The sequence below is a fragment of the Hippopotamus amphibius genome, chromosome 1 (assembly GCF_030028045.1).
Source record: "Hippopotamus amphibius kiboko isolate mHipAmp2 chromosome 1, mHipAmp2.hap2, whole genome shotgun sequence".
Lineage (NCBI taxonomy): Eukaryota > Metazoa > Chordata > Mammalia > Artiodactyla > Hippopotamidae > Hippopotamus > Hippopotamus amphibius.
In genome coordinates, this window is record NC_080186.1 from 98,572,291 (window position 1) to 98,596,020 (window position 23,730).

General features: G+C 37.9%; 1 protein-coding gene across 8 annotated transcripts in view; it reads right to left on the reverse strand.

Moving 5' to 3' along the window:
- ST7L (suppression of tumorigenicity 7 like) overlaps nt 1-23,730 on the reverse strand; it is a 144,229-nt gene that overhangs the window by 64,225 nt on the left and 56,274 nt on the right. For 2 of the 8 annotated variants that reach the window (XM_057749469.1, XM_057749426.1), the window contains exons 13-14: nt 22,123-22,215; nt 16,920-17,059 (exon numbers count right to left, since the gene is read on the reverse strand). In XM_057749469.1, the coding sequence (XP_057605452.1) occupies nt 16,920-17,059; nt 22,123-22,215 (233 nt within the window). Of the gene's footprint in view, nt 1-16,146; nt 17,060-22,122; nt 22,216-23,730 lie in introns of those variants that run through there. The other 6 variants (XM_057749517.1, XM_057749377.1, XR_009055530.1 and 3 more) reach the window with 4 other exon arrangements.

Consider the following 23,730-nt stretch of genomic DNA (forward strand, 5'->3'; position numbering starts at 1 on the left):
GCAAGATACCCAAATTCTCTGAGCCTCTATCTTCTCATCTCTAAAAGGAGGCTACAAACTTATCTCAGATACTGAGTTTTAATTGTGCCCCAAACTCCAGCCAATAGACCCTCTTACCAAAGCCCCTAACTGGTCTAGCCCATCCTGACTTCTCCCAGAATCTTCAGTTCAGGACTATAAGGTATTGACAGCAGGCTGTAAATTAAGGAGCCTACACAAGGAGTTCTGCATATAGGCCCCTTTCCTTTCCTGAGTTCCTCTCCAGCACCCCTTGGGGTCCTCACATGTTTGTGGAGCAGTTTTACTCTGCACAGGCAGCATGAGGATGGGGGAGCCATAGCTCTGGGCCGTGGGGGCAGATTTATTTGGATGATAGGACTAATATTTGTGTAACCTGCTGAGACCTATGTGGGAGAGTTTAGGGTGGTTTTTCTTTTGGTGAGTGGGTTTGCTCTGGTTTCACATCCATTAACACAAAACATGAGCTAGTCAGGCCCTTGTGGTCTGCGGTGAGGGGATTCCTGTGGAGAAATAGGAGTGAGTGAGTCAGGCCAGGGGAATGTCTTCCTTGCAGAGTGGAGTCAACTGGATAACTGATGAGCCAATGGTGGGATTAGGGAGGGGAAATGGGAGGGAAAAGAAGAGTTTCTGACATCTTGAGCTGGGATTAAGCGGAGGAAAGCTCTAGAGTAGTGGAAAGGTAAGGGGGTCATAGTCAGTCTGAACTCAAGAACAGAGCTGAATGAATTACAAAGGGATGCTGTCTTGTATGCTGGGCCACTGGGAAGAGCTCTCAGGTCCCAGTTAGCTTCAGCTCTCACAAGATTATCCAGGTTAACACATAAATGATAGCCTAGGCCTTCCATGGGAAATCAACCTGTGCTAAATATACCTGTGCTCTATTATCTTATTCTTTTTTGGTTCTTACTCTGTGGAAGGAAACGGGCCTATTCTGGCATCTCATACTCTTCTGTGCATTTCCCTGGGCTCCAAGTTCTAGCTCATAAAGACCAAGTTTTGCAATTTCCTATAAATGGTTAAGAGAAGAGCAAGCTGTCCAGATAGTGAGAGGTCTAAAAAGTGAGGTGAATAGTGAGAGAAAAGAGGTCCATATAAGCCCCATTACAGAGGCTATGTGACCCCAAAAAGGACTGATGGCCAAACAATTTTTCCTCTTATTCCTTAGCTTGCCTCTGCATTCCGACTGGCTTTACACAACTGGCATCCATTCTGCACTATACAAACAGAAACTAATTTATCTGGAACAAGCAGCAAAACGAGAACTTTATTTGGTGCAGTCAGGGCCCCATTTAGTTCTGCTGCTACTCACTCACTGCCTCTAATCTCCTGCTTGCCTATCTCTCCTCTGTTCAATAGAGGCCTGTCCCTCAGATCAGCAGTCTCTTAGACTGCCACCTCTCTCTCACACCTTCCTGTTGGCTTTCATTTCTTTTAGCTTTTAATATTTAGGTATAATGCATTGCAGAAAATGCTATTTGGATACAAACTTAAAAGACATTATCCTTTAAGGATCTTACAATCTTTTAGAGAAGACACATGACTTAAGTACCTCAACTACACAGCCTACAGCCAATTTCTCTTATATAAAAGTTAAGAATGCCAGCCTTAACATAGTCGTGCAGATAAAAGCCAACCTGTATTATTATTGGCACTGAATAGTAGCATGAATCCATACTGTTCCTTATAGTGATGCTAGAAAAATGAAATCAGGGACTTCAGATTACTTAAAAGAATCAAACATTGCCTGGCCCTGAGGGTCTGTTTGCAAAGTCTCGTAGGTCTAACTCATGACCACTCTCTGCCTCATTTCTCTTCCTCCCTGTTATAGAGAGTAATTTCTTCTCCTTTCTCTCACCTCCCTTAGCAAGCACACCAACCACTAAGTCCTTCGCCAGATTCTCAGACCCACTAAGGACCCTGGTTTCTCCATGGCTTAATGTAAGAAAGATAACAAGGATTTTTTTCCCCCCTCAGCCTTTCTGAAGTTTTATTTAAATGCCCTCAGTGGTCATAGGGCAGAAGCCCAAGGGAGGAAGCCAGGGAGAGTATGTTTCTCATCCCTGGGAGGCCTAGCTCCTGCAGCCAAATTACAGCACCAGAGAACAATGTAATGCATTCCTGGGCAGGTCGGTGGGACCCTGGGCGCCTGGGCCTTGTGGAGAGAGGTGCCAGACACAGAGCTCTCCGTAAGCAATCCTGCAGGGCCGCCCCCTGGGTGCAGAAATGAAATACGGGAGAGCTTCACATTACACAGAGACCTGTAGCTCACACCTGGTTATTGATGGCCTTGGTGGAGGCCTCTGCCCCCACCCTCAACTTGGGAACTGCCTGCTACTACGGGGGTTGGGCATCTTTGAAGTAATGTTGGAAAACAAGAAAGAGATGTTTCCTCTTCACTCTTTGCCCTCCCTATCAGCCTGTGCACAACCGTGAGGATGTATATACACAGATATCTCAAGCTGCATACGGGTTCTAGTCATCCTCTTCCCCAAAAACAAACAAAAAAAAGCAACTAGATTTCAATCAAATTCTTCAAAAATCATATGAACAACAGGAGTTCAGCTATAACCAAGGAATATTTTAAAATTATCAACGTGCAGGCAGCTGTTGGTTTGGGGACTGGTACCCCTCTGGGAGGTGGCAGGGGAGGGATACAGAAAGGGCATGGAGAGAAGAGATCAACAATGGATAATTCCTACTCAGGCAGAGTGGCTGAGACTGTAGAACTTCTCATGGCCGGTTCACGCTGGAGAGAGTGCAATTCATACCCTATGTGCTATGCATGATAGGGCAGTCTCCTATGACTGCATGAGGTATGATTACCAAGCCTGCTGCTTATGACCTGTTGTTGTTGTTGTTTTTAACTCTTACTAGGTTAGAATACAGGATAGCTTTAGGTTCCAGAGATGATCTCCACAAGAGAAAGGCACTAGAGGGGAGCAAGCAGTGGCTTTACTAGGGTTAATATGTCACATTTGCTGCACTAGACTGAGCTTTCCCAGAAGCTGGTGATTGGCAGGTGTCAGGCAATGGCCAATGGGGTGTCAGTAATATACCTGCCCCTGACCCCAAAGGTCAAAGTGATAGAAGAGAGGGAGTCTATAGGTGTATTTTTTCCACTTCCCATTTATGGCTTAAATGATCTCTGAGCATCTTTGTGGTTATTCCTCATTTACTTCAGATATGTTTTGGTCATCCTGGATTTGAGAAAGCAAGGTAAGCATTCTGCCTTTTGTCCCCTAACTCTGAATTGTCCTGGCTTAAAATTTGCCTTTGCTCACTTCCATTCTGCCTACAAGTCTATGGATGGATTAGCTGGGCACGGGAGTTCTCTTTCTTTGGCCAAAAGAAGCCGAAATCGAGTGACTTTACTTCAACACCATCAACCCCAGTAAACAGTCTTGACCAAACAGAAAAGCTAAGCTGAGTGAATAAAAAAGAAAGACAGTTTAATCCATAGCTGTTCTATTTGACAGCTTTCAAGATGGGGTTTCCCCAAGAATAACTGACGTTTATAAAATGGTTTTTCATGTATAAATGCTTTAGCTTATATGTAATTGTCTCACCAACCCTGTGATAGGAGTTACACTCATTGTACAGGTGCCATTCAGAGAGGCTCCGTGATTTGTCCAGAGTCCTGTGGATACTGAGCGGCTCAGCCAGAACTCAAACTGAGGGATTCTGACTTCAAATCCTGTGTGTTCTTCTCAAAGACTGAGGGTGCCTAGGGCTGGAGGCACAAGAATCCCAACACCTTTAGGACAGAAATTGATACAAAATATCCTAGGAGAGTATACATGAGCAGAATTTACAAAAGGAATAGCTTAGGCCTTCCTTAACCTCATCAATGAATCCCCTTTTTGCCATTTCTGCCACAAATACCACCACCACCAAATGATCACTATACTACATTTAGTGGTCCATGTTTAATCAGCTCTGGTTCCTAATTCTTTCTGTTCCTTTTTTCTTTTTCAGATTAACACTTAAATTTTTGTTTTAGTTTTATCTAGTCCTTTTAAAGTGATGCTAAATGTATAGACAGAGCAGAAGTAGTCACGAGAAGCCATGAGAGGAAGTTATTAAGGCTTTGGGCTTTTAAAGTATATATTAGAATTTCCTTTGAGACTTCAATTTTTTTAAAAAAGTGCTGTTAACTCCTGGGCTAGGAAAGTAAGAACAGGGAATGAGAGTGCTTGAAAAAAACATCCTATCCCAGGCCAGATGCCTACTCACAGCCTAGTAAAAGTCCTGGGACCTCTAACCGAGATAAGCTATTTATCTACACCAAAGCAAGGAGTATCTACCCTGCAGAGAAAACCCTGCAAGATGAGGCAGACAACAGATTTTCACTTGATCAAAAACTTTTGCTGCTCTCAACCCCTCCTCCCACCCTCATTCAAAATCCGGGCTTCTGTTTAGGTCTGAGACAGTGAGACAAAGCAGCTCCAAGAGATGATGTGTGCAAGGGGAACCCTTCCCTGTTCAACCCTGGAATGCATTCCATTAGAGACAGCATAAGCCCTCACATACCCTACCTATCCCAGTCCTGCACCCCAACTGTGAAGGCAGAAAGGAAAACTGCAGGAACACCATGTTCATCAATCATAGTTCTGGGATGCTACAGTTCCCTGACCTGGGCCCCCACGTGAGCTAGGGGAAGAACACCTCATGAATACAGTCTACCTATAGTCAGGATTTCTCCCAGAGCAAATCTTACTTTTTGGTCCATCGATCTTGGCTCTCACTGTTCTCCCTGCTTCCCACCCCCACTGCCTCCGCATGTGGGCTCAGAAGTCATCATCTAAAGAATTCCATTGCTCACCTCCTGCATAGCAGCACAGCCCCATGAGGCCGCACACCAGATGGAGGGGATAAAAGTACGAGGTCATGGCTTCTAGCAAGAGGCTTTTTCTTAAACTAACCCTGACTCCTGGAAAAGAGGCAGAGCAGGAGAGTGTCGAGTGAGCTGTTGACGACAGCAGCTTCAGAGGTCTTGTATAAAAAGCTAACTTAGCTTTCAGTGGAAATTTCTCTACTCCTGGTCTCACGTCTACTTCTTGAAGGTGTCTGAATAGAATGCAGAGACTGTCAAACCAAAGGGTTAAATCCTGCCCAACTGTAGGGACCTATTCAGCAGGCTGCCACACACATGCTAAGGTGGAGGCCAAACCCTGAACACATGCCCTGTTTCTCCAGGAATGTAACTATGAATAAAGGGAAAGGATATGGAAGGTGGACTAGAACTCAGGGGAAATTGAAAAGGTTGTCAGTAGGCCTTCAGAATGTTTGTGTATAAAACACAAAGACAGGGGGATGCAGGAAGATCATCATTCCTAAACCGTTATGCTTGCTGGTGACAACGTATAGAAGCAATACTTACAAAGAGACAAAACACTTTAGGTAACAGGCTGAGAAACAGAAGTCTCAGAATAAAGGAATCAGGTGAATGAGATTAATCGGGCTTTCCACAGGAGGTGGCTATTGAGCTGGACTTTTAAAAGATAAGGTTTGTCCTGGTTGAGAGCGGACAGAGGAAGGCATTCTAAATAGAAGGAACTGGTTTATGCTGAAACTTAGAAGCAAGAATGTGCAAGCAATATATAAGGAATTTCAAGCAAGTACATATTATATACACTGGGGAATACAGAGAAATTAGAATGCTGAGGTCAGGGCTTAAATAATGTGAAGTGACTGCATGTGCCCAGACTGTCAAATGGCACAGAGTCCCTTACAGAGCCACACAGCATCTTGATCTATGTCAGTAAACACCAGGGCACCTATGGGAAAACACAAGGATGTGTCCATTTGTTACAGATACAGGGACTAGAAGAGAGCTACACTGTAAAACCCAACAAAATGCTAAGTATCATTAATTATAGCTCCCTATCATTTGAGATTCTGGGCTAAATAGGAGATGTCAAATATCCTATCCAGAACTGTGATGCATTAATGTAGCCTACAGGCCTAGAACCTGGCATAAATCAAGCCAAACTCTTAAGAAATTAGAATGTAAAAAAATTCTTTAAAATAGAAAATACACGTTTCTTTCCCTCTCAAACTTAAAACTTGACTGGTCCCCTATATCCTGTTTGGCATATTGGACTTTTAAGGCTAGCACATTCATCACAGCTGAGGCCACAGTGAATAAGAAGAGAGCTATGAGAGAGCTTTAGGGACTGCAAAATCAGTTTACTAGTAAGTGAGAGGATAGTTCCGGTGTACTACAGGCTGCTAGAGCAACGGCCAAGGACAAGATACAAATGCCGATTTCATAAACTTCGAATTAGGTCTCTGGCTTCTTGCACTTGTTGGTTAAAACAGAGCTATTTATCGGGCTTCTGCCAAGTTTCCTAACTGAACTTTCCTAACCTCTAAGGACAAAAACGGCAAGGGCAACCCAGTTCTTCCACAGCACCTTCCTGGTGCCACTTTCAAAAGCAGAATATTGAAGACTCTGTGTGTGTGTGTGTGTGTGTGTGTGTGTGTGTGTGTGTACATATATACGTGTATACATATATATGTATATATGTAAATTATATTTATGAACACTGAATAAGCCAAAAGGTAAGCAGTATCTTAAGTTTCTGTTTTATGTAACTGGCACAATTTAGTGCTGGAAGGGAGGGAACCACTTAACAGTGATAGCATTTGTTGCTATCATCTTAGTTTTTTCCTCCTCCCTTAGGCAGGTTATGAAAGGTGATTTCTGAAACCGTTTACAATAGAAAAGCTCAAGGGTTTACATTCAGCTGTGACACCACTATGAATTCATTAAGAAGCATGTTTCAGGTTGCACTATAATTTCCCTATGTAACATAAACCCATGGAATCTGACATAAGCTGATTGCTCATGCTGGTTATTTTATTTACATTTCTGAATGGAAGGGATCTCAATACTCATAAAATATCTAACTAACTTATTATTTTTCATCTGTTCTCCCAAAGCAGCTATTATAAAACAGGCATAGAGACAGAAGTCTCAACTTGTATGACTGGTTAAGCAACCAGGGAAAAGTTACTGCTCCAAAGCAATTTTTTAAAAATAATTCAATATGGAGCTTGAGACCAAATGAGGTATCATTACTCTCAATGCCACGTGAAAGATAAAAGTTAAAAAAAAAAAGTGTTCATTATCTTTGTCGAAGTCTTATGGGAGTAGAAGGCAGTTCACAGGGACTCAGGGGGCCTGGAGTTTATTTAAAAGTCTTTCTCTAGAGACCTGATGTTAGCAGACACAGCCTAATATAAACGGGAACACGGGTGAATGGATGAGAGCGGGCTCCTTACAACCCAGGAATATGAATGTGCCTTCCTTACCAGGATGTTACCAATCAGACTTCTGAACTGAAAGATGCCATCATGCATCTAATTCATTAGATGTATGTTCTGTTCACCTGCCCAAAGAATAATCATCTCCACTTATTCCAGCAGATATAGCAAGCTCAGATAAATTGCTAGAGAAGTAACAATTACCAGTAAACTCCAAAGCCTGACCTATGGTCTTCTGCCTGTGAGTCTGTGTTCAAATCATTCCACTTTCTTCTGTTGCCGCATTGAGTTAAACCAGTATACTCTTTGACCCTCTAGTACAACCTTGGGCCTACTCTTCTACTCAATATACTTTTATCATTGTACCATATCTAATGATTACATGCCTAAGAGTATAAATTCCCCAAGGACAGGTTCTCTGCTTATTTTTAAAAATATTTTAATATGTATTCCAAGGTCATATCCCCAACGATCCACTTAGTACATATATTTGACTGAGCCCAAGAAAGATAGGAAATCTTTTTCAGTTGCTTAGAAAATCTTGGCAGTCCACCCTATAAAAAGGTAGCATTATCCAGGATTCAGAATTGATCAGCAAAATTCAGCTTGAAAGAGAGGGAAAAGGCAGATTATTTTAGTACCTTAACCCCATGTCCCTTTATTATTTTTCTTAATTTAACCTGATATATTTTCAGAATCAGTCACTGCAGGGTACAGCTTTGACATGAACAGTGGGCTCTGGGAAATTCTGAGTGGTTCTTTCCCTTTCTTTCTCACATGTCCACAGAGGCACATGATTTTAGTTCTAACCCTTCACTGTCCCGTTCCGCTTCTGACATTAAACTGTTTCATTTTCTAAACCAGGATGGTCCTTAGCCCTTATTAATCTGTCATTGTTAGGAATGGGAGGATATAAAAGACAAAGATAAAAATGAATGAGTATAGTAGGCTTTAGTCTTATGGCAGCTACTATATGAACCTGAGGCGTGACATTTCTTATTTCAATCTTGAGTTGTGCAGCACCACATTTTTTAATAAATTCTAAACTATTCAGATGAACATAATGAATACTGCTGTTTACAAAAACATGAACTTCATCAATTAGGTGTAAAGATGAAAGTCTTTCATGTCTGATATTTGAAAAAGAATAAAATAAAGAGACCTCTATTTCCCCTTGTTTGACTGAAAGGAATCCTAACCAAATAAATTCTTCTAAAAGGAAAAAGCTTCTATCAGTCTAGATTGACTTTCTGGGTCACTAAATCTTATGTGAGGCATGTGAAAATAATTCATCAGTCACTTCTAGTCAAATTAATAAATCTGCAAGGATGAACTAATCTACTATTATGGCAGTAGCCTCTGTCTTACACTAATACAACTCTTGCCTACCTCAAAGCCCCTACCACTAGACTATGAGTTACTTGTGAACAGGGATTGCATTTTATATTTCATAAAGGTGCCCGATAAGTATCTGCTCATTGAATGAATGAATGAATGAATGAATTCATTAGTAGTAACATCTTAATACAATAATTCAAACATCAAAAACATAGTATGTTATAGGATAATCATTACCATACTATACCATGTTAAAGAACAATAGTTAACATATTTTTAAATGCTGAGGCTCTTTAAAAACTAGGGACTTCCCTGGTGGCATAGTGGTTAAGAATCTACCTGCCAATGCAGGGGACACGGGTTTGAACCCTGGTCCAGGAAGATCCCACATGCCGCAGAGCAACTAAGCCCGTGCATCACAACTACTGAGCCTGTGCTCTAGAGCCCACAAGCCACAACTACTGAGCCCATGTGCCACAACTACTGAAGCCCACGTGCTAGAAGCCGGTGCTCCACAACAAGAGAGGCTGCCACAATGAGAAGCCCGAGCACTGCAATGAAGAGTAGCCCCGCTCGCCACAATTAGAGAAAGCCCGCGCGCAGCAATGAAGACCCAATGCACCCAATAAGTAATAAATAAATTTATTAAAAACAACAACAACTAAACTTCAAAAACAAATTAAGATAAGCCCTACTAGAGTCTTTTCGTTCAATAAGCCAATACTGAAAGAAGAATCTTTTCAGGGTATCTAGGACTCTGAACTGCAAGTTCTAGTGCAGTTTTTTGGTTTTAGGGTTTTTTTTAGTCAGTATTACAAAAGCTAAAATACACCAAGAGCAAATTAATAAGAAAAGTCTACACAGCTAGGGCTTTGTTGAATTAGAATCCCTGGGCTCCCAACAGGGCTAAATCCCAAAGGGATCAGAGTCAAGTAAATAAAAAATCCATCTGAATTTTATCAGAGGGCAAAGTTTCAACTTTGAATACCCCAGCAACCAAGGATGAATTATGTATAAGATTAGTAAAGTGCCTTCATCCACGCCCCAGCCAGAGAACATTCTTCTATCTCACTGTGACTGAAGGAAAAACAGCAGTGTATTTGCCTGCCAAGAATAGTTGTGGCTATACTCTAGATAGGAGTTTAACAACACTGAGGGATTAAAATTTAATTGTAAAGCTGCTGCTACCTGGGAGTAAAAGCTTGAACTCTGGCGTCAGAAAGAAATTGGGACTCCAGCATACTGAATAGATGAAAACAAGAGCTGGCATGTTCCTAACAAAGAGTATGAGAATATGTTCTCTTCTTCAATTCTTCCCCAAACTGCTTCTTTCTCTGTATATCCTATTTGTAATATGCAAGAGTGCTCAATGGGAATGTAGTCCTTTTCCACACTCTGAATAGTACATGTACATTTCATTTCTAGAATGCCTGAAATTACAGGATGAGGTTAAGGGTGATTATGTGGTCTGAATTCTCTGAATATCAGTTCTCTTAATTTTGTTGAGCATCACCCGAAGCCCAAATAATTTCTTTTCTTGAAGCTGGTTGTCGAGATGTACACAAGGCAATATTAATATTATTACAGAACCAAGAGAGATTATTTTTCCCTCAAATTCAGATAGAATACCATTAACACCCAATTTTTCATTGAGGCCTTATCAGCATTAAGGAACACACCGAAGTTTCTGATGTATTGTTACAACTGCTAGAAGTACATCTGTTACCTAAAAATGCCACTTTGGCAAACCCAAACCAAACCAAACCAAACCAAACAAAAAAGCCCCACAAGTTATGTTATTTTAGACCAAAAGTTTATTCTGTTCAGTTAAACTTCCCCTCACAATCCTTTACAAACTTCACCTTTGATTTTGAAAGAAGAGTGATGTTGAAACATAAGATATAGATTTGTAGTTCATATTAAGACTTTTTTTTATCATTTCAAAGAATTAAGTTACCTCTAAATCACAAATGAGTGCCTACTGTTTCTTCAGTATTACTGCACATTTCAGACAGAAAGGCTGAAGTGCTTTATACAGTTGTGTGAGTACGTGATGTAAATGATCAAACAGTGTTCTTTCTTAAGTGGTTTACTAGCCAGAACACGAATGAAATGAAAGTGAATCAGTTTGAAGACAGAAAAGCAAATGTGCATTCTTTATTTTAAAACAGAGTTCGTCAAATAGATTTATACTATGAAGAATTTTCCAGGTAGCTTATTTGTCTACTTCTGTCTTTGCAGTAAGCTCCTCTGCAATCTAAGTGCCCTTTCTACTTTCTGACAATCCACATTGGCTTCTTTATTTAAAATTCTTCTCCAAATTCATCTCCTGTGGGAAGACACTAGCAAAGCCACTTTAGTATCATCACTCCATCAGTCTATATTCCCTCAGCATTACTATACTTGGTTTGAAATTTATTCTTTTGTACTTATTTTGGTGTAAGTTGTGAGGTGACATATTTTTGAAACCAAGCATATATATAACTAAAGGGCTATCTATTGTGTGATTTCAAGGAACTCTCAACTTTAATGGCTCAAACTTGCTCATCTATTATGTTGGAAGATCACAATCTGTCCTCTAATACCTCTGGTAAGAATAAATGAGAGTGTAAGTATAAACTCTTTAAAAAAAGAAAACTAATGAAGTCCACATTACTCTGGGTCTAGAATTGTAATATATTAAGTAGTTGCACTAATTTAGTTCTTTTGAGCATTAGGAATTTGATTGGTGGGGGAAAGAGCAAAATTCCACTCAAGAAAAAAGCTAAAATCACTGTTTTTCAAGATTTTAATTTTCCTCTGTATCCCATTATCCTCTCCATTTAGAGGACTATGCTGGGTCTGCAAAACACAAAGATGTTTTCTAATATAAAAAAATCCGTAGTGTAATGGGTTTGGAATGAGTGATTTACATTAATATCTGGGCACGGCTCTTCTAAAAACTGCTATGCAGTCTGTTTGTCTCAAGTGCTAATGATTAACAATAAATATATTAGTAGCAGTTAGTGACAGGATATCTTAGACTTTGGCACTGAGACTTTCATTTTGAGGGGGTAAAAGATGGTTAAATATACTGCCAGATAAATTCAGGGAGAGCTTTTGTGAACTTCATACTTGTCAAGCACATGTTAATAGGGAGAGAGGGTGCTTTCCACAAACTTCAAAATTGAATTAAATCCTGCGGAAGGGATACAGACATGCATTAAAAAGTACATTGCCCTAACTTTTATTCTTTTTTTTTTTTTTTTTTGCCTTTGAAGAGTTCGGTACTCAGAAAATTTGGGTAAAGAAGAACATTAGCAATTTCATAAACTTCTCATTCTGGTTCTTTTTGAAGGAGAACAATGAGGATGAAGCATGAGAAATTACCCTTATAAAAAGTAGAGAACAACTTTTCTCTTGCTACAAATATCCCAGTTAATTAAGAAAATCAAAATTAGAATATGCCAGAATGCCTATATAAAGACTTAAGCGGTACTAACAAAAGAACAAAAGTGTAAACATTAAAAGTTTTTGACCTATCACAATAGGCTCATTTTATTATCAGGATACTCTCTGGGAAATACCTCGGATATATTACTGTGGAAACAGCATGGTTATAGAAGAGTATCTTACAGGAATTTAAGCTTAGTTACAATTCAAAATGTTTTTAAAACTATATTATTATTGAAAATAATCCATATTCAAACAAAGTGAAGAAACATTTTGTCAGCTTAATTTCTGAACAGCGCCCTATATATTTAATAAGAAAGAATGCAACTCTCATAGGTTTTTACTACTAATAAAGTCAGATGAAGAATGTAAAAAAAAAGATCCCTCACCTATGAACAGATCTCATGTCACTGGTTATGATAATGGAAAATTAGGAACCTTTAAAAATATTTTTTTCTAGTAGTATATATCAATATATGGTTATAATTGTCTATCAACTCCCCTAGTTATGAAGACAATCTTTGCCCTGGAAAAAATGAAAATTGTGGACAAACCTTCTCAAAAGATCTGGTCACTATTCAGTAAAAGACAATAAGCATTTATATCTGCTTATTATTTTTTAAAATGTAATTTGGGGAGAAAAATGTTAATTATTTTTGGGAAGGGGCTGAAGAAATCCCAGTGAGACATTCTGTAGAGAGGTCTTTTGTTAGTGTAACATCTGACCTTCTATATCTTTGGAAATCATGCAACTTGGCTAATGTAGTCCTTAAAGAATTAATCAAGCAGATTGTTAGGCCTAGTTACAGTCGAGCCAGCCAATTATGAGTTACTCAGAAATTCATCACTGGCATGTCCAACCATATTTTCCCACATAAAGATTAGTAGAAATATGTGGAAACAGGGCCCATTCCCACCCCAGCACAGCTACAATATGTGTTCAGTGAAACAAATTTTAACCAAGTTTTGCCTTAGTGAAACAAACTTTATCTGGGAACTTTCTGATTTCTGTCTTTACCCGTAACATCTTTTCTGCCAACGTTGCGAAGCCTGCCCCATTTAGTTAAAACCCAACTAGGGATTTTTATATTCAAACACACTTGTGAATGCAAAGCACTAAAGTCACATGCCACAAGCCTGAATTTATCAGTAAGTTAATGAAATTCCCAAAGACCATCTTCAGTCTTTTCACTGTTGTAATAACGCCCTCCCAAGGCTTACTAAGAATAAAGCTTTTCTTGAAAGAGAAATGAAAGGGGCCAGAGTAGATGAAGGTTGGTTCTCTAAGGAGAGGGCAGTGCTGCTCTTAAATAAAGAAGCGCCTTTCAGATAAGCAGAATCAGATTCCAGTTCACTGGTTTGCTGGCTACCCTTACTTTGAACTCTCATATTTAACCCAGCAGGCTTCAAAGCAGGTGAGAAAATGACCTACCACTTAAAAGCAATTTTTCCTTTTTCAGGAATTCTGGCCTTAAGAGAATATCAGCTCTGATATCAGCACATTCCACATCTCCAGGGATTTATGCGATTTTTTTTTCATTGCTCTATGTCAATGTTAGGCTAGGTTTTCATCTCAGCTAAGAGAAAAATCAGGAAAAAAAAAAGTCCCAACTCGCTGAAAATGAAGTCTTCTTCCACACAGCTTAATATCATGCAAGAGAAGAAGGGGCACTAAAACCACTGACCATTCTAGTTCATTCCCTTTCATTTATCTAAATCTGATGTTCAGTGAGGATTATTAAAAAGCATTAATCCCTAGTGCCTTGCTTCACAAAAAGCAATTTTTGTAACGAATGCGTTTTAACAAATTGAAACTGAATTTACTCTAGCATGTGAGCTAATACAAAAAGATATTAGATGAGGAAGAGACAATGGCAACAATGGAAGGAACTTAATTTTCTTAAATCGCTTAAATCGCTTTGCCTTACTAAATAGAAGAAAAAGTATGTTTCAAAGATTCTTCATTGATTTCTGTACTTCACTGATACTGTACTTGGCTATCAAATATCTGACCTAACTGAAAATTTTAACACAGGCAGTTTGTAACTTACCCATGGGTTCTCCTCTATAAGGCAGTCTGCCAGTGTCTAGAATTGGAACCACTTCTCCACTTTCTGGTACACATACTCTACCAGAAGTATAGTACTAACAGTATTATTTAAGTGATATCTAACCACAATTTCTACTACTATTTCTATGGGAAAATGCACTCTGAGTTTACTAGTAGAACATGGCTCCTCCAAACACGAAGCGGGTAGGCCTTCCCACTACAGCTGCACTTTGGTGCTGATGACGACAATGGCAACGGCAACAACAGCTAACACCTAGGTTTTACTGTCAGCAGACACAGCTCTCCACAACTGCTAAACTTTAAACTCGCTGAACCCTCACAAAACCCCACGAGGTAGCACTATTCTCATTTTACAATGCAGGGTGAGGGGTAGAAGGTTAAGCAACTTACCCAAAGTTGCACAGCCAATAAGTGTCAGGGCTGGAATCCAAAGCAAAGCAGTCTGGCTCCAGAGCCTATGCTCAACAACAACTCTACAACCCTGCCCCTTCTCCACCTTGATAAGGTGGCATTATCCAGGAATTTTAAATTCCTCCTATTGGGGGTAGAGCAGAGCTTCTCAAGTTTTAAATGAGCACATAGGATCACCTGAGGATCTTGTTAAAATGCAGATTCAGAAGGGCTGGAGTGGTGCCTGCGGTTCTACATTTCCAACAAGTTCCTGGGTGATGGTAATGCTCCTGGGGCACAGACCATAGTATATTAAGTGGTGAAGAAGAAGAAGAATTTGAGCCTCTAGTTCTCTCGCTGTCTGTCTGTTGGGGTATTTGTATATTGAGTTTACAAGCTAGAGCCTGACTATCTGTAATCATTTCCCATTAATTCTTAAATGGAAACTGCCCTTGGAACTGCTGCATAACAAATACTGGTTTGCAAGTACTTTCAAATACTTAACTTTTAGGAATTTAAAATGTACATGTAAAGGCCACAGGGATAAAATGTGTCTGTAAAAGTTTGCTGTCAGGCACATTTTAAACACTATATACCACCAACAAATACCAAAAGATAGTCAACAAATGCCTGTTTATTGTTCATCAACTAGAATCACAGTAAATTAATAACTTTTGGTCTAAAAAAGAAGCTTCCACTTTCAAATGTATAATGATTCACTCTTGGACACTGCTGGGAGCTTGTGCTATGCAATCTTAAAGGCTTTTCTGGTGCATCAGAGATCTCTTGGATAAAGGCAGACACCATATACTAATACTGATGAATAGAGCAGACAGTGCGTATACTCCACATTAATCTTAGCCAGTACCTCATGGAAGTACACTACTAACAATGACTACATCTCTACTCCAGATTCTAGATCTCCCTCCTCTCTCTATTTCGCCTCCTTCCCACTCCCCTGAGAGAAATCCAAGGACCATCTCTCCCATTGCTTTCCTGTGATCTCAAATACACAGCTGCATTATTTTTTTCCGGTTGTTAAATGGACAGGATTGCCTGTCTAGTCCATTTTTTTCCATGCCAAATTACACAGTGAGGTCATTTCAGTTTGAGACACACTCACTCCCCAATCAGGACCACTGCAGGCAACAGAGTTATGGTATGATCACTATAAGCTTTCTTTTTATACTAAAAGTAAGTAGAAGAGTAAGTTTCCAACCCAAATATCTATATTCCCCAAACAACAGTAAAAAGTCATCCTTCTTGAAGCCTGACTTGAAGTCAAGTGCAGTCTCAGACTCCTAGGCCTACAGCCAGTGGCAACTTAACACATTATACAGTTGACCTTCAGGGAAAAAGAGAAACCAGTGCTCTCCCTGCTGGTGCCAGAAGAAAACCAACTATTCTTTAAGGCACAAAATAAACTATTCTTAACGCAGGAAAAGAAAGTGTGAGGAAACAGGGAGTTAGAATGGAGACACATAGACACAAATACAGACATTACATTACCAAGTAAGGCCTAGTACTTCTATGGTTCTGAGTGCTTTTCTATTTGGGAATATAATGAATTCACATTTTCTTTTTGGGTTTGAACTTTTATTACTTGCTAAAAATGCAAAGATGTGCAAGACACATTTTTAAAAAGGCTTGGAGACTTAAAGGGACTTATCTTTGGTAATTTTGCTTTAAGCCAGTGACATTAATTAATAGGTTTATGTAGAAAAGTAAATAATCACTGGATACTCTAATATCAGTACTTTCTGGACCTGAGTCAGGAAATGGGGAAGTTCAAAACTAAAGGGTAAAATGAAAATAAAGGTCTGTATATGGCTCTACACCCAAGGTTGGGAAGATCAATAAGAACACGCAGATATAATAACAGGGAGAACTTCTGAGTAAAGAGGCACATTCTAAACCCAGGGCAAATGTCCCAACTGCCCCACCTTACCTACTTATTCTCCATCCTAGTTGCACTCTTGAATTTAACATTCACCAAATCCTTAGAACTAATGATTTCATTTAAATGGAAAAATCAAAAGGCTTTTGTACAAAACAAGGAGTTTTTTTTTAAATGCTAAAGAAAATGCATTTAAGAGGGCTGGATTATTCTTTAGCTAGTAACAAGGGCTATGTTTACCACCAAAAGTGATCTACAAAGACCAACTTTATAATGTTATACCCATTGTATTCTTTAAACTTCTAAGCAACAAAAATGTAGCTCAAATCATCAAAATCTTATGTTTGACATATTTATGGCAGCAACTTTACAAATCAATTCCTGTAGTTTACTATAACAAATATCTTCCACTGCTCAACTGGTTTTAGCACAAGCAGATCAGAGATGGTTTCTTGTCTGTTTTTACAAATACTCAACACAAGTCCTTGAGATCATACTTACAGCTTTAGCAAAAACACCCATGATTTCAGGAAACTGGTGTGTGAGAAGAGCTATCATTGCTGTAGAAGAACATAGTCCTGCTGTGAAATGGATGAAAAAAGGAAGCTCCTTCTTTGGGTAAACAGAAACATGATGAAATGCTGCAAGACAGAAAAGAAAGAAATGGATTTTATTTCCGAATACACTGTAAGCCAGTTTTAATATTTTCAAGTGAAATCTATTTTTAAAAACCAAAAAGGAAAATGTTTTTTAAAAAAAGAACAAGAAGTCTCCGGTCAAGCAAGGTAGAGGAAGTTATCCATTATTTACTCTAGCATCAACAGCACATCTACATAGCCAGATGACTGTTGGGAGCTGGCAACAGGATGGCACTGTGGAAAAGAACAGTAATTGTAGTCATGCTGAGGTGGTTTTAAAAACGGGCTTTGTCACTTATTAGCTGTGTGCTCTTGAATAAGTTGCTAAATGTAGTTGCTATGGAGTTGTTATGATGAACACTGTAAGACCTTCATAAAGGTGTTATAATTTTTGATCTTTGGGAGCTCAGGGATAAGTACAGAGATCAAGAAACAGACGTGTTTGGAGATTTCCCAGAACAATCAGTTAATAATTTTTCTCAGTTATTAATAAGTGTCCTATACGTCACATTTCATCGAGCACTATAAAAATCTAACCAGAACACCAAAGCCCTGGGATTCTGAACATAAATAGTCCCTTGTCTTACTTTACCACATTCATACATTTACTCAGGTATTATTTTTCTAATGATTGGATATTTCATTACCAATAGTATTCAAGTATTTTTATCTTATTTGAAATTTGAAAATACTTGAATGACAATGCCGAGGAGCCTATAACAATGATTGGCATACAGTAGGTGCTCAATAAATGTCTGTTAAACTCAGTTATTCTGGGACTTCAGTTGATTGCTCAGGGTTGGCGACAAACGTAGGAATTCGTGATGTAATATCCTGCATAAGTAAAGAATGACTAATTCAGTGCTGAATCAAGGTCAGCTATAAATTTAACTTTTTAAAACATAATGATTCACGGAGAAGCTAACACCTAAGTTTCCTTCAGTAGCCAGGATATTTTTTATGTCTTATACTATCTTCAGAAAATATATATCAAAAAGCAAACTCATTGAAAATCCAGAAAGTTTTCCAGAGTCTTGAGTCATGTTTAAAGTAAAAGCACACCAAATCTGAATTTTTTTAAGTTAGAAACATTAGAAGCTGTGGGCAACATTGTGCTTTCAGCACCCAAAAAAGCAACAGTCCCTTTTGCTCTGTCCCTCAGCCATGAGAGGCCAACTTCTTCCAGCAAATCAAAAGATACAAACCATATTTGCAAAGACAGGGAACAAATACTTATATATGCCAATGGTTACTATAATTGCTTTTGTGTGAAAGACAGCAAAATTAATAATATTAATTAAACTGTAGCATTTTGTGGCTTACAAACTGCTTTAATTTATATTAGTTTAATTTTTTTCAATAACCCTAGGAGATAGATAGTATTATTCCTACTTTATAAGGAAGAAAACTGAATAGCTTTAGTAGGATAATTTTCTAAAATATGAAATTTTTATACTGTAGGAGAGATCCAATTATTTCTTTTTGGATTGCTTTCTGCAGATTCACTTGTCAGTCAATGTTTGACTAATACATCAAAATAATGGATGACTGGTACAGAAACACTCTCTTGGAAGTTAAGTTCAAATTTCATCACTGGCTTGTAGAGAAAAATTTATCAGGAGGCATAAAAGACAACTAAATAGCTATGTGAACTAAGGGAATAGTTCAAGTCTGCACTTATGAGGTTCATAAGCAAATTCCAGAATGCTGTAAGTCATATCAAGGTTGAAGGAGGTTTGAAAACAAAAAACATTAAGTACTCCTGGGTATTAAAACTCCACATGATTAAAAATTTGTTCATTCTATCATAGTCAGAGACAGAAAAATTACTCGAAGAATATACAACATAATCAAACTAAAACACCCAGAATATCTCTCCACTCCTACCTTTTAGAATTTGGAAATGAGTAGAACCCTAGAAATATCAGAAGCAAGCTCTCTGTTCTTACAGCCTATGGCTCTAACAATACATAATAATAACAACCTTGATTTTATTCACATCACTATGAAAGATGGCCTTATATCAGGCAACCTCTGTAATGATTTGGAGGGGCATTATTTTAGGCTAAATGTATTAGCCTAACATAATATACTCTTGCATATTGATGTTCTGCAATTAAAGATTCCTTTGCCTTAAATATCTCTGTTCCCATTAAAATGGAAAAACAACATCTACTATCACCACCATCATAGGAAAGAAAAAATTCCTAACACTAGTGACCTTCTAATTGCCAACGTCAATGGATTCTTTTCAGTAATTACCTTACTTAATACCTCGGATACTCCTCCTCACTTGGAAATTTTTCCCTTTTTTAGTTTCTAGGATGTCTAGTTCTGGTTCTTGTTCTGTCTCTCTGACAACTCCTTCACTGAAACTTCCAACTCCTTATCAGCCACCCATTCCTTAGACATTTTCATCATGTTTCACCCTTAGTTTACTTCTCACACTCTATACGGTGTCCCTTAGTGATCTCTCATTCTTGCCTAGAAAATGATGACTCCCAAGTCAGTTTTGTGACGTAGAGAGAGGTAGAGGGAAAGAGATATTCTGGCAATTTTGTTTACATGATCTGATCTGTCCCTAAGCCACAGCTGATTGGATCAGGGATGAACACTTAGGTAAATCTGATTTACTCTCCCAGAAATTTTAGAAGTGGGATTGCGATATTCTTCATTCTGTATTATTTGCCTGAATTGATGACACGTGAACTTACAACTGTATGGGGGTATCAAGTTTGGCTACATGAGTGTCTAAGAAGGGAAAGCCAAACTGTAAAGAGAAAGATAAAAATGAAGCAGATACACTGAGAGAAGCAGAAATGAGAGCTCACACAAAGAAAAGATGGAGTTGGGGAATGAAAAAAAGAGAGTGAGAATAGGAGAGACTTGAAAAGACAAAGAGAGATATACAGATAACTGACTCCTGGAAATCCTGATAACCTAGTTTCTGGTTCTAGTCTCTTCTGAGGTACAACTATAATTGTTGCCTTTGGGTTCTTTGAGATAATCCAGTCTTCTTCCAACAAATTGTCTTTATTTTTAAGCTAGTTTGAAGTGGCTCTTTTATACCCAAAGAAAGCCGACAACATTTACCACTTACATAACATATGTATTTACTAATATACATATTATATATAACTTACAAATATATCTTAGCCCCATATATGTAGAGATATAAAATATAAAGGCTATGTATGTATATGTTAAATAGATTACATAATAAAATATTTAAGTATATACACACATACACATATACATACACACACACCAAATGTGTGTGTATGGGTGACATTTCACACATGCAACATACTCAAAAATAAAAAACCCTGGGAGAAAAATATCAGCATATCCAACTTCCATAAACTCTTCTAAATTTTTATCTATCTGTTTGAACTTTTCAGTTCATTAAGTCTGATGGTTGTAAAACTGCAACTTTCCTTCCTAGACTTCAGTTCTCATGGACTCAAAATTGTAAAAGCTGTGGTATAAATTGATAAGAGGAAACTAGTGTTTATAACTTTCAGCATGCTTACCTATCAGTTAAATTAAAAAAGGGAAAATTAAACAAATCTACCAGCTCACAGAGCAAAAGAGTGAATGGATGATAATGCAGCTGAGACAAAAATGTACAGACTATTCTTTCCAAAGTTTGGCTTCTGGAAAGCAGGAGCTAGACAAAAACACTCTCGGCAATCATAACCCTATGTATTTCCGGTTCTCCTCCTGACTCTTTGACTGCTTTTTTTAAAACTCGGAAGTAAAGTCCCTCCAACTTTACTCTTCTTTGTAAAGATTGTTTTCACTGTTTTGGGGCCTTCACTTTGCCACATAAACTTTGGAATCAGCTTGTCAATTTGTAGGAATTGTATTGAATTTATAGATCAATTTGAAGAGAAATGCCATATAAATAATATTGGGTCTTCCAATCCATAAACATGAACTGTCTCTCCATTTATTTAGATTTTCTTTAATTTTTCTCAGCAGTATTTAGTGGATTTTAGTGTGCAGGACTCACACTTCTTTTATTCAATTTATTCCTAAATTGTTTGTTCTTTTTGATGCTACTGTGATTGGAATTGTTTACTAATTTTCATTTTGGATTGTTCATTGCTGGTATATAAACATACAACTGAGTTTTATATATTGATATTACATCCTATAACCTTGCTGAACTTATTGTTCTAATAGTATTTTTATGGATTTCTTACACAGAAGATCATGTCATCTATGAATAAATACAGTTTTACTTCTTTCTTTTGAACATGAATGCCTTTTATTTCTTTTTCTTGCTTGATGGCATTAACTAGAACCTCTAGTACAATGCTGAATAGAAGAGAGCAGACATCCTTGTCTTGCTCCTGATCTTACTGGAAAAGCATTCAGTCTTTCACCATTAATTATGATGTTAGCTGTGGGTTTTTCATAGATGCTCTTTATCAGGTTGAGGAAGTTCTCTTTTATTCCCAGTTTGTTCAGAATTTTTATCATGAATGGGTGTTGGATTTTTGTCAAATGCTTTTCTGCATCTATTGTCCTTTATTCTATTATATTTTCAGATGTTAAAGCAACCTTGCATTTGTGAAGTAAATCCCAATTGGTCATGGAGTATAATCCTTTTCACATGTTGGTAGATTCAATTTGCTAACATTTTGTTGAAGATGTTTGTGTCTATATTCACGAGAGATATTTTTCTATAGCTTTCTTATAATGCTTTTCTCTGATTTTGGTGTCAGGGTAATGCTGGTCTCACAGAATGAGTGTTCTCCTTTATTTCCTGAAAAGAGTTTGTGAAGGATTGGTATTATTCCTTCTTTAATTGTTTGTAAAATGACTGCTTTTTTTTAATATCTGTAATCTTTGTGTCCTTCATTGCATCTAGCACAGGATTTCACCCAAAAAATATTCAGTATATGAACTAAATTATACAACTACATCCAAGAAGTGGCTAAAATAGTATTTAAACAGTATCCTGAATTTCAACCAGAGTACTTTTGAAATGGTAGAATACTATGAAAAACAATCTCACAACTAATTTTAAGTTTAGGAAAACTTGAATATTTACTTACGAGGTAATAACTCTCTATCAGCAGTCTCTGTGCAGCTGGGATAAGGATAAAATAGATGGCCTTTCTCTAGTGGGTATGGAATCATTCTAAAAGCTAAGAGAAAAAAAATACTTATGTTGACATTCAATTCAATTTCACTTTCATCCTTTACTACAATCAAAGCTATTTTGGAGACATATTTTTATTAAATTTTCATATAGCATTTTATTTTATTTTTTAGAGAGACATTTTAGATGAAAGAAACAAAGCATGCAAAGAAACAAATAAGGGGAAGAATAAGATTTATTTAGAGAATAGTGAATGGTCTGGCTGAAATAAAACTAAAGGGAGTAGTGGATGATAAGACTGGCTGTGTCCTTCTTGCCTCAGTTTCCTCATAACAAACACAAAAGACTTAACTTTCCATGTGTGAATTCCACTTCTTAGGGAAATCACATAACTGTTATAGTCATAACTACTGGCAACCTAAGAGTTCTCCATGGCTCCTAACTTCATATGTGAGCTGTCACCAAGTTTTCTGTGAGCAGAGCTTAATTTAGATCAGGGGTCAACAAAGTATCTAAATTAAGTATCTAAAGGGGTCACCTTTGGCCAGATCTGGCCCACTGTTTTTGTAAATAAAATTTTATTAGAATATAGCCATGCCTGTTCATTTATACATTATATAAGGCTGCTTTCATGCTATAAGAGTTGGGTAGTTGTGACAGAGACTATGGCCCACAAAGACTAAATATTTACCATCTGGCCCTTTACAGAAAAATTTTACCTATCCCTTATCTAGATTATCATCAACTCCTGCAGACTTCTTAGACAAGACATCCTTATCGACCTACTCAACTATCAAAGTTGCGATAAGGTTTTTGTTTTTCCCTTAATGCCTGGCTCTATAAACTTTCATTGCAATATGGATTTTATTTTGCTACAATAAAATACAGTGATTTTTCCAAAGTCACAGAGCAAATCAGCAACACTAGGAAATCATTCATCAAGATGATTATTCATGAAATACAGAATAAATCATATACTTATTGAAAACTTCCTATGTGCCATACAGAACATTAGGCATTGAAGACACATACAAGATGAATGAGACAGAGTATCTGGTTTTGAGAAGCTTATAGACTACTGGAGAAAAAGCAAAAGAAAGTCTAATTACATCAAAACATCCAACTCCTCAGCTTTAGTAGTCTTGCTTTCATTAATCTGTATACTGTCAGTATCAAGCACAGTGCCTGACCCTCAGCAAAATGTTAATGCAGAGGTTCCCAAATTTTCTTGGTTCAAGGACACACGCTGCCCTTCGTGTCTCAGTAATTTGCTATGGTGCCCCCACACTGAAAGAAATATCTAACAATTCCACTTATTAAGTAGTGGGTCTGATCAACTTTAAAAGTTTTTATTCTAACAACTTCGCCATGATTTGAAAAATAAAAGAACCAAAACCATATAAATTAAAGGAAAAAAGTTATTTCATTTTTAAATAACCATCATTTCTTCCTAATGGGATATATGAGCCTGTTGGGCACTGCATAATTTCTTGAACCTTGGAATCACATTGGACACCACCATCCTCATTTCCTGTTGTACACTGATTTTTGTGTGGTACTT